This window comes from Pundamilia nyererei, unplaced genomic scaffold (assembly GCF_000239375.1).
Source record: "Pundamilia nyererei isolate P.nyererei 1_Seehausen unplaced genomic scaffold, PunNye1.0 scaffold00052, whole genome shotgun sequence".
Classification (NCBI taxonomy): domain Eukaryota; kingdom Metazoa; phylum Chordata; class Actinopteri; order Cichliformes; family Cichlidae; genus Pundamilia; species Pundamilia nyererei.
Genome location: NW_005187453.1, coordinates 1,230,835 through 1,240,536, shown reverse-complemented (window position 1 = coordinate 1,240,536; position 9,702 = coordinate 1,230,835). Strand labels below are relative to the sequence as shown.

The 9,702-nt window shown below is 44.2% G+C and overlaps 2 protein-coding genes across 2 annotated transcripts in view; one reads left to right on the top strand and one right to left on the bottom strand.

The window, feature by feature from the left end:
* Positions 1 to 928: 928 nt before the first annotated feature.
* mest (mesoderm specific transcript) lies at positions 929 to 5,403 on the top strand. Its single transcript, XM_005733445.2, has 12 exons — positions 929 to 1,182; positions 1,456 to 1,644; positions 1,722 to 1,801; positions 1,907 to 1,984; positions 2,078 to 2,214; positions 2,308 to 2,366; positions 3,381 to 3,421; positions 3,569 to 3,639; positions 3,743 to 3,844; positions 3,921 to 3,997; positions 4,322 to 4,385; positions 4,842 to 5,403. Exons 2-12 carry the CDS (start codon positions 1,491 to 1,493, stop codon positions 4,957 to 4,959), a joined length of 981 nt encoding a protein of 326 aa, XP_005733502.1. The 5' UTR covers positions 929 to 1,182; positions 1,456 to 1,490; the 3' UTR covers positions 4,960 to 5,403.
* A 52-nt stretch (positions 5,404 to 5,455) lies between these two features.
* Positions 5,456 to 9,702, bottom strand: part of copg2 (COPI coat complex subunit gamma 2) — an 8,593-nt gene continuing 4,346 nt past the window's right edge. The window contains exons 13-24 of the mRNA XM_005733446.1: positions 9,067 to 9,162; positions 8,671 to 8,914; positions 8,423 to 8,498; positions 8,192 to 8,295; positions 7,964 to 8,089; positions 7,799 to 7,867; positions 7,492 to 7,673; positions 7,265 to 7,394; positions 7,086 to 7,183; positions 6,599 to 6,737; positions 6,387 to 6,485; positions 5,456 to 5,814 (exon numbers count right to left, since the gene is read on the bottom strand). Coding sequence (XP_005733503.1) covers positions 5,684 to 5,814; positions 6,387 to 6,485; positions 6,599 to 6,737; positions 7,086 to 7,183; positions 7,265 to 7,394; positions 7,492 to 7,673; positions 7,799 to 7,867; positions 7,964 to 8,089; positions 8,192 to 8,295; positions 8,423 to 8,498; positions 8,671 to 8,914; positions 9,067 to 9,162 — 1,494 coding nt within the window. The 3' untranslated portion in view covers positions 5,456 to 5,683. The remainder of the gene's footprint in view (positions 5,815 to 6,386; positions 6,486 to 6,598; positions 6,738 to 7,085; positions 7,184 to 7,264; positions 7,395 to 7,491; positions 7,674 to 7,798; positions 7,868 to 7,963; positions 8,090 to 8,191; positions 8,296 to 8,422; positions 8,499 to 8,670; positions 8,915 to 9,066; positions 9,163 to 9,702) is intronic.

Below are 9,702 nucleotides of genomic sequence, written 5' to 3'. Positions count from 1 at the left end.
CAAATAGAAATGAGCTAATAGTTAAATCTGCTACAGTGCATCTTTGCTGTTAGGAGAGAAAACACAGTCCTCTGAAATTAAAATATAAAAACTATGGGTGCCCGAAGAGGTTTTTGTCTTCCCCTCTCCTAAAAAAACAAACAAACTACTTTTACTTTTGCCAATGAATGACTGACTGATAGAATGATTGTAAATCAATACTGATTTTTAGGAGATGCGTTTCTCTTAAAAACGTTTAAAAGATGTACCAAAGGGACCCTTTCATGCATATATCCACATCCAGTACACAGAACATGACATGCACTTAAAAAATGTTTGACATACATACATTTTATATGTAAAATATTATATTAAAATACAATATGCTGAAGCAAATATTTCAATATGATAAAAACATAAAGAAGGAGAAGAAGTGAAAAATAAAATTATTAAGAGATTAAAATACCTAAATATGTCAAAATAAAACGTTTTTTATTTAAAAATTAAATAAAAACAACAACTATGATAATGGTAAATGGTCTGTATTTGTATAGCGCTTTACTTGGTCCTAAGGACCCCAAAGCGCTTTACACTGCACACAATCATCCACCCATTCACACACACATTCACACACTGGTGATAGCAAGCTACAGCGTAGCCACAGCCACCCTGGGGCGCACTGACAGAGGCGAGGCTGCCGGACACTGGCTGCAGGACACTCATTATTATTATGGAACTGACTAAATCCTCAATATAATAATAAAATAATTTCACTTTATTTTATATATAAAATCAATGTAAAAGACAAAAAGAAAACAGTCTTGCTGGATCAAATTTCACATTTTTAAGATGTTTTCCAGTTAATGAATGTAGTCAGAAACGATAAAATGCTGTTGCACATCCAGACCGGCAGGTGGCACTGTGCTTCTCTCCTGCAGTCTATTGTCAGCCCATCGAAGATCGTGTATAATAACGGCTAAGATGATGATGGCTTACTTAAGTGTTGACTGACAATAACCACAACCAACTAAGCTACTCGCTTCAGTCTCTTTCCTCGTGTGCGTAGCGGCAGAGTGAGACCTCAGTGAATTTATTTTAATCTTTGAAAAGTGTCGCCTTATTCCGCTCGGCAGGAAATTCCTCCGCAGTAATGGATCCCAAACACGGGGCGAAGGTCTGCTGAAGACGGGTCACAGTGTTTATGTGAGTACAGCAACCTGCAGCAGCGTCGGTCTCGTATAAGTAAACCGGTCTGGTGGAAGGTTGGAGTTGTAATGACTTATCGATCATTTATAGATAACTGACAGCGGGTTTGTCTCCTTTAATGAGTTGCACAGTGATAAATTACTGTTGCAGTGCAGGCAGCAGGAAGACATGGCCTTTCCTCCCCCCTTGCATCTGCGACAACTTGTGCATCGATGCGAATCTTGCAGGTTTCTTATCTAACGTGTTGTCGCTCATGCGTCCATCTCACAGGCAGGAATGCGACTCCCCCCACGGCTGAGTTCAAGATGAGAGAGTGGTGGATTCATGTGGGTTTGATCTGCATCCCTTTGGTGGCTGTGTACCTGCACATCCCGCCCCCTCAGCTGTCCACTGCGCTGCAGAAGTGGCACGGTGCTGGGAAGGTCTTCCACTTCAGAGGCTGGAAAATCTTCTACAGAGGTAACACGTCAGTCTTAGTGCTACCAGAACATGCCAGTCAAGCACAAATATGTCTTTGATCTGTGGTCTCTTCTCAGACTCTCTCGGTGCTTTGGGAAGCTCAGATGTCATCATCCTACTCCATGGCTTCCCCACTTCCAGCTATGACTGGAGCAAGGTGCCCATCTCTCTGCACATGCCCAGTGGATAAACAAATGGAGAACTGTAAGGGTGTGTTTGGGACCCCCACCTATCCTTTCTTTTTCCCCCTCCTCTCATACAGATCTGGGATCCGCTCACACAACGATTCCATCGTGTGATTGCGCTGGACTTCCTCGGTTTTGGCTTCAGTGATAAACCGGTGGGTGAAAGCTAGACACAGAAAATCCATCATTATACATCGACTGATTAAAACGTGTCTAACATGTGTTTTTACTGTGCTGTAATGTACCAGCGGCCCCATAAGTACTCCATCTTCGAGCAGGCCAGTGTGGTTGAAGCCCTGGTGGCCCACTTGGGTCTGAGCAACCAGCGAGTGAATCTGGTGTCCCATGACTATGGAGACACCGTGGCCCTGGAGCTGCTGTACAGGTTGGTGGTGTTTTCATGCAGGCTGCCAAAACAGTGTAAACTGATAAACTGCTAACCTGCTGTGGTTTTTCCTCTGTCCTTCTTCCAAACTAGGAGTGACCAAAATCGCACAGGTCATCTGACTTTAAACAGCCTGTGTCTTTCCAATGGAGGTACAGTGCGCTCTGTTATCCTTGGCTTTAGTATAAACAGAAGCTGCAGCTCGGATTTTCTGTTTGTTTTACATTTAAACTGAATATGTTAAGCTTTTTACAAAATCTATCCATTCAATGCTCTTTGTTTTTCTGAAGTCAGTCGTGGTGGCAGCAGACTCCTGAACCATACTTTCCAGTTACTTCTGGAAGATTTCGAGGTGTTCCCAGACCAGATGACATATATAATCTCTCTAATCTTCTAGATTTACCCCGGGTGTCCTCACAGTTGTCTGTGCCTGGAAAACCTCCAAAGGGAGGCTGCCAGGAGGCATCCATAACAGATGCCCAAACCACCTCAGCGGGCTCATTTTGCCACGCAAGAGCAGCGGCTCTACTCCAAGATCCCTCTGGGTATCTGAGCTCCTCAAACTGTCTGCAGGAGGAAACTAAGCTATTTGTATTCACGACCTTACTCTTTTGGTCATTACTCAGCCTTGGACCATCAGAGATAGACGGTCCAACACCCACAAGGACATGGACACGGCCCTCACTTTGGTTATACAAGGACCTGATGGCCCGTAGCAGTGGGCTCAGAACCCCTTACTGCTGCAGTACACCACACAGATGCCCACAGAGAACCTGGTCCTTACATAATTGACACTGGTGTCTTGTTTTGGTCCCTTTTTCATTGGTGACAGGAGCCTGGTTGTTGCAGTGGCCACAAATCCTCTGCAGGGAGCTTTTAGGTAGACCAGCCGAGTTGTTCTCCCTTGGTTTCCATATCTGTGCATTTCAGCCTTCAATCTGCGTCTTCCAGTCTTGGGCAGCATTTATGAGGGGAGCTTCCACCCTTACGGATTGTTTTGCTAGACACTGTCTTGGGTGGTTACGAGGGCAGACGAAAGCGAGAGCTGCCAGATTGATCGCCAGTTGATGTAGCTCCTGATATTTGAGCGTTAATAATGCACGTCATTCCAGATGTTGTTCCGACGTGAAAGTCACAAGCGCTGCTGACACTTTTCTTCCTGACAGGATTGTTCCCAGAAACGCACCACCCACGGCTGCTGCAGATGGTGAGTCACGATTGTTTGCTTCATCCTGCTTTTTCCAGCCCATGTTACTAAATAAGCTGAGGAGGATGGAGTGAAATTTAAGGGGAGCTGTTTGAGTGGTAAACTTATCCTAGAGACATTTCTGTCCTTGTTTCTGTCCTCCAAAAGCTTCTGAAGGACTCGAGTTTTCTGGCTCCGATTCTGACGCGCCTCACTAACTTTGTGATCTTTCAAAAAGGGTAAGAGAGCCTGAGCCCTTTAGCACCAGAGTTAAAGCTGGAGCCCTGCATTAGGACATTACATAATTGGATAATGGACTTTGATTCGTTTCCTCACCGGCAGGATAGGAGAGGTGTTCGGCCCATACACGCAGCCCACGGACGCTGAGTTTTGGGACATGTGGACGGGGTTACGCTACAATGATGGCAACTTAGTTTTGGACAGGTGCGTGTGCCTGTTTGGTCTTTTGGCCTTTGTAACCTGCTCGCTCGCTTCTAACTTTGCCGCTCTGTCTCCGCAGTATTCTGCAATACATCAACCAGAGACTGAAACACAGAGAGCGCTGGGTGGGAGTGCTCACTTCCACGTATGTCCCATGTAAGTTCACTGTTGCGTCGCATATCCCAATGTGTGTGTGTGTGTGTGTGTGTGTTAATAAATCAGAGGGCAGCTTTTGCATGGGCCAAACAATTTCTTAAGGTGTCAGCAGCCTCAGGCAGAGAGCTGCTGATGCTAAGCTGCTTAGTCCATCTGTGATTGGAAGCTCAGTGCGTGTGTGTGGCATAGAGCTCATGAGAAATGCAACATCTTGGGAGAAATAACTCCAGTATATGCCTTTTAATTTAATCCCACTCCTCCATTTCTCAGTGTTCCTCTTTCCATTTTTTTCCCCTCGCTCACCGTCTTCCTTGTGTGTTTCAGTGCACATGATCTACGGACCCCTGGACCCCGTCAACCCCCACCCCCAGTTCATCCGTCTTTACCAGTGAGTGCCCCTTCATCTGTTTCTTTAACCCCCACATCCGACAATCCAGATTATCCATAATGCCCCTAAACTGGGGTAGCATTAAATGTGCTGAGTTTCCAAACTGCTTTGACAGCAGGTGATCCATCTGGGAATGTCATTTACCTCAGTGCACCTTGCAGTTGGGGCTGCGAAAGTTTGCAGGACATTATGTTAAAGAAGGAAGAAAACCATGTGCTGGTGACATTTAGGCAGCGCAGCAGATTAGGGAGTAGCTTCGGTTGCCTTGAAGGCTGAGGACTCTACGATGGCTCTATTAATGTTTTAGTTTCTCACCCAAAAGTTAGAAAAATGTGCTAGATTTATTCCCTCATCAGAGCTGAGGATCAGTCACAAATGACTAGCTTTAAAGCTCTGTCTTTGTGTCCTTTGTGGCATGTTTTATTGAAACAGTCCATGTTTTTTCCATTTCCTCAGGAAGCTGGTCCAGAAGTCAACAGTCACAATTTTGGACGAGCACATCAGTCACTACCCTCAGCTGGAAGATCCCACTGGCTTCTTAAATGCATATTTCAATTTTATTCACTCTTTCTGAAAGGAAACCAAATGCAACTGATTGTAGAACTATCGGATTATGTGTCGTACCAAATTGAAAGACGCACACGTGGTGCAAAGAGCGATCGTGATGATTGTACCCAGATGAAATGCTGCATCGGCCTTGCGATTTAAGCAAAGCTAATTTACCAGCACCAATCCCTGAAATGTTCATTACTACCATGGAAAATGGGAAATGCAGGCTAAAAATGATTGTATTTAAATAGGTGGAGGTGACTGAGGAGCACGGTAATGTCAAGTAATTTGAACTTGTGTTGGGGTGTGTCATCATTGAGTTTATTTGCGGGACATTCTTGATTCCTTCCAGTTTGTGTTGTCTGTCCTGCTATCAGCTGTGATGAATTTTTATAATTTTCTATATTTCTCTCGATGTCAGCAAGTAAATGTCAATTTTTCTTCAAATAAAACTAGTTTTCTAAAAAAATAATAATAATAATATCTTGATTTCCAACTGGAATAAATTAAGCAGCCAGAACTTGGACAGTCATGATTTATTGTAGTTTTGACAGATAACAAAACATGAGGACCAGCAGAAAATATAAAGAAACAGCGAGAGAACACTTTTTAGTTTATACACTAGAAGTAATAAAATATTCATGAAATAGAATTTCAGATCCGTGAAGAACTAAGTGATGTTTCAGGTGGTTGAACAGGGATGAAAAGGTCTTCTAGTCGCGTTGGCACAAAGCTGTATGACGACCATTTTAACCCACCGAAGCCAAGATGACATCGACGACGTTCTCGTCTCCGCTACGAACCGTCACCTGCATGGTGACGCCGTCGGCCAGCGCGAGCCGAGCCCGAACCAGCACGTCGTGACCGCCGCGAAACACACCTTAGAGTGAGAGTGGGAAAGTTTTTACTCACAACACATACACATATTTACAGTATTTCTGTGAAGGTTCTCAGTCATCCAGGTCATCGTAGTCTAAGGAGCTTGGAAAGAAAAGCGTCTGGACTTCTTTAGGTTGCTTGAAGATGTTTCACCTCTCATCCGAGAAGCTTCTTCAGTTCTAAGGTCAAATGGTGGAGAGTCTCAGATTTAAACCCAGTGGGAGTTTCCCCCCACAGAGGGACAAAAGGACCCCCTGATGATCCTCTAATCGCCTGAGCCAAGGTGTGAAAGCGGGTGTGGGTCCCAATCAGCCAGGGTTTCGGGTGAGCTCATTGTGAAACCTGGCCCCCACCCTATATGTGATTTCCTGAGATCAGATGGTCCAGGATGTGAGTGGGTGTTAAGGCGTCTAGGAAGGGATCTCAAAACTGGATTATAGATGAAGAAGCTTCTCGGATGAGAGGTGAAACGTCTTCAAGCAACTCAAAGAAATTTACAGTATTAATATTTTATAGATCAAGTTGAAGTTAAACTTGCATACAGTTATCAATATCCTGATATCAGACACTCACCAGCAAGGAAGAGGACGTGTGAGTTCTTATTTTCAGGAACTTTGTCGGAGCGCTCACATGGCTGCATTCCCAGGAAGTTGATAATGTTACCCACCGCCTCTGCACACAAAAACACAAAGAAAAGTTTCACGACGGTGGTTTAGGTCAGTTTATCCTATACATGCTAACTAAATAAAGGTTATATTACAAAATTAACTTCTAATTGTCCGTACCATCTAGAGTTCGTACAGATGCCAGGGCAAAAGTTTCTTCCTTCTCAAATTCGTCTCCTACTTCTTCCCACGCTGCTCCGAAATTTGGTTTCAGAACCTTCTGGATGTGGTCTGCAACCGTTACCTCTAGATCCTCCAACTAAAGAAAGTCGCCCAAAGCAAAGGAAGAGGTTTAGTTTGATGCTAAAACATGTTAACCGCCAATGCTACCCGTCCGCCTCCTCGTACACACCTATGGTATCGATTTCAAAACCCTCGTTCACGATTTTCAGAAAACCTGACCCCTTACCTTGACCTTGAGATCGAGGTCACTGAGATTTAAACTTGTCCAAGATTTTTAGTAGATACACCTGTGGTATCGATTTGAAGCTGCCTCATTTTTGCGTTAATGCATTCACACGTCAGGCAGCAGGATAATAAAAATACTTCTGCCTTTTTACAGCTGAAGGGCAAATATAAATAAAGTCACACATTTTCTATTACATACCACATATTCATCATCATAACCGTCATCGTCAGGCTCTCCTGTGTTGGGGTCGCAGTCCCTCACCAGGTACTTCATAGTACAGCTGAACGTACAAGACACTGCGAACAGACAGGAAGCATAAATCACCCAAACTTGGCATTTAAGCAGCTTAAACACTGGTGATGTCTGAATGTTCGTACCAGCTGTGGGGTCGTCATCGGGAAGCCGGATCAAAGTGTAACAAGAACCAGGCTGACTGTATGGGAGGCTTGGGGCAGGGACACAGTGTACGACCTCATAGGCCTCCGAGGGCTCCATCTGCACCACCACCTAGAAGATAGAATCAAACATATTCACACATTTCATATGCTGATGTTTGTAAAAATATTATTAAACTTCAGGTAGTTGTGAAACAAAACTGCGGTACCTTCTGCAGCAGCTGGTCGTTTAGAGTGTTCGTGCAGTCGAACTGGAACACCATGTGTCCGGCGAACGTGTGTTTGATGCAGCGCACCACGTATTCAGTCTCAGCCTCCGTCAGCTGCACCGGCTCCGAAGACTTGAACAGCGGGCCGAGACCCTGGAATTCTGGGATGGCCGCAAGTTGTTCTGGCAATGATGTGAACAAAAACAGATGTAAGACGAAGCAGGGATTTTATCAGCTACATCGAAATGACCACAAAGGTGAACGCACATCTCCGATCATCGCAAAACAACAGATGCTGTTCATTTACCCTGATAAATGTCCTGGCGTGATGGGGCCAGCTTTTCTGGAAGCTTGCTTGTAGCGACTGGGGCGATTTCTGAGCGGACAAATAAAATTGTTCTTAAAGATCTGATTCCTGAACGTGACAGTTTCTCGGTTACTAAAAAAAATAAACAAATCCCTGTGGTCGTACCCGTTTTCTGCTCTGTGATTGGAGCAGTGGCCAGAGGGACTGTCTTCATATCAAAAGGTTTCTCTGAGGGCTCCAAGGTGTACTGGTGGAGGGACTTCTCCAAACCAGGAATGGAAACAGAAAGTCCTGAAACACACATACAAGGAGACTCAGCACATCACCTGCTGAGTGCTTGACAAACAAACTGCCTTGACGGCTCTTTTATTTTGAAAACCAACTGCAATTTACCATTAAAGATGTAGGCAGCATTCAGAGCCTTCTGCTTCTGCTGGAGCACGTTCATGTAGAAAGTAGCTCTGTCGCGCACCTCATCATCACTGTCCATCATACACCTGTGCAAACAGAGCTGTGTTAAAAATTATACCGCACTGACACACAAAGAGTTTATCCACTGTGTACTTTCAAAAGTGCAGTGCACACACACGCACACACATACACTCAAACAAAACCAATGAATACCTCTGCAAAAGAACCAGGACACTTGGCAGCAGATCATCATTCTGAGCTCCAAATTTAGCCAAAGCGCTGACAGCAGCTAAAAGTGGAGCATGACACAAACAAATGTTTTATCTCGTTAGTAAATAGCCTAAAAAAAATTGGAAGAAAATTAACTAAAGCTGCCAAAATAAGAAGTATCAGCCTCTGCCTATGGATGTTACAGATCTAAGGTCAAACTTCTGGGGTGCATGCTCTCCTACTCGTCTCACCTGCACGGACAGCCTCGCTCTCCAGCACCACTCGGTTGAAAATAAAGCGAATGTACTTGGAGGGCTGCGGGGTGCGTGGACCCTCTTTGCCCATCAGGTGCAGGATCTTTGTGGCAAGCACAGTGTGCTCGCAGTCCTCGATAAACTCGCACAGATGGGCCAAGCCCGTCTCTTTGCTCTCAGGGTTCTCCTCGATGATGCTGATGATGCAGTCCACGATGGCCCGCTTGTACTCAAATCCACCCTGCAGGGAGAGAAGAGGTTTACAAAAAAATATTATTACAGTGACTCATTGTAGTATGCAGATTCTATATCTGTTATAAAAAAAACCAAACACACAAGAAAACTCAAAAAGTCAAATGCCAAATGTAGACAATACACGGTTATATGACTTACATCATCTCTGAGCATGTTGGACAAGAAGTTCATCATGACGCTGTGCTTCCTGGGATACTTCTGGCAGAGAGCACTGATGGCCTGCACCACAACCACCTGAAATAAAAACACACATTTAGGACATCAGAAATCAGAACAAAGGTAATGGGATTTGTTTTTAAGTAGGAGCAAAGCACTAAAACTCAGTTTAAAAATTGATCTTTTTTCTCCCAAAAGAAGCTAATATCCGGTTGTAATACCACAATGACACTTTTCATCTACAACCTGCATGTTTTCATGGCTGGTTTCCATAATATTGCGATTTTTTGTGTGGCAATATTATATCGATACAGGGACACCAAATATCGATGTGTTATTTTAGAAAACGCAAACGCAAATTCGGTACTATAAAATCAACTGCTTATTTACTCCACCAGATGGTGCTGTTCAGGTTTTTTCTAGTGACCTTCAGCGTAGAGGAAGAAGTTGATAAAGACAGCGATATTGGAAAAAGAAATCAACAAAGCACAGCGAAAATTTAACCCAAAGGTATGAGCTTATTTTGGATTTCCTAACCAGGACAGGACAAAGGGCACTGATGGCATTTAACCCTTTAAGACCTACCATAGAACCAAGTCCGCCAGAGCTTATATTATA

What these genes read in the sequence shown, in the direction of transcription:
- mest (XM_005733445.2), top strand. Translation starts at nt 1,491, where the DNA reads ATGAGAGAGTGGTGGATTCATGTGGGTTTGATCTGCATCCCTTTGGTG. An exon ending in CACTTCCACGTATGTCCCAT is followed by an intron (nt 3,998 to 4,321) that starts GTAAGTTCACTG and finishes TGTGTGTTTCAG; the next exon opens with TGCACATGATCTACGGACCC. An exon ending in CAGTTCATCCGTCTTTACCA is followed by an intron (nt 4,386 to 4,841) that starts GTGAGTGCCCCT and finishes CCATTTCCTCAG; the next exon opens with GAAGCTGGTCCAGAAGTCAA.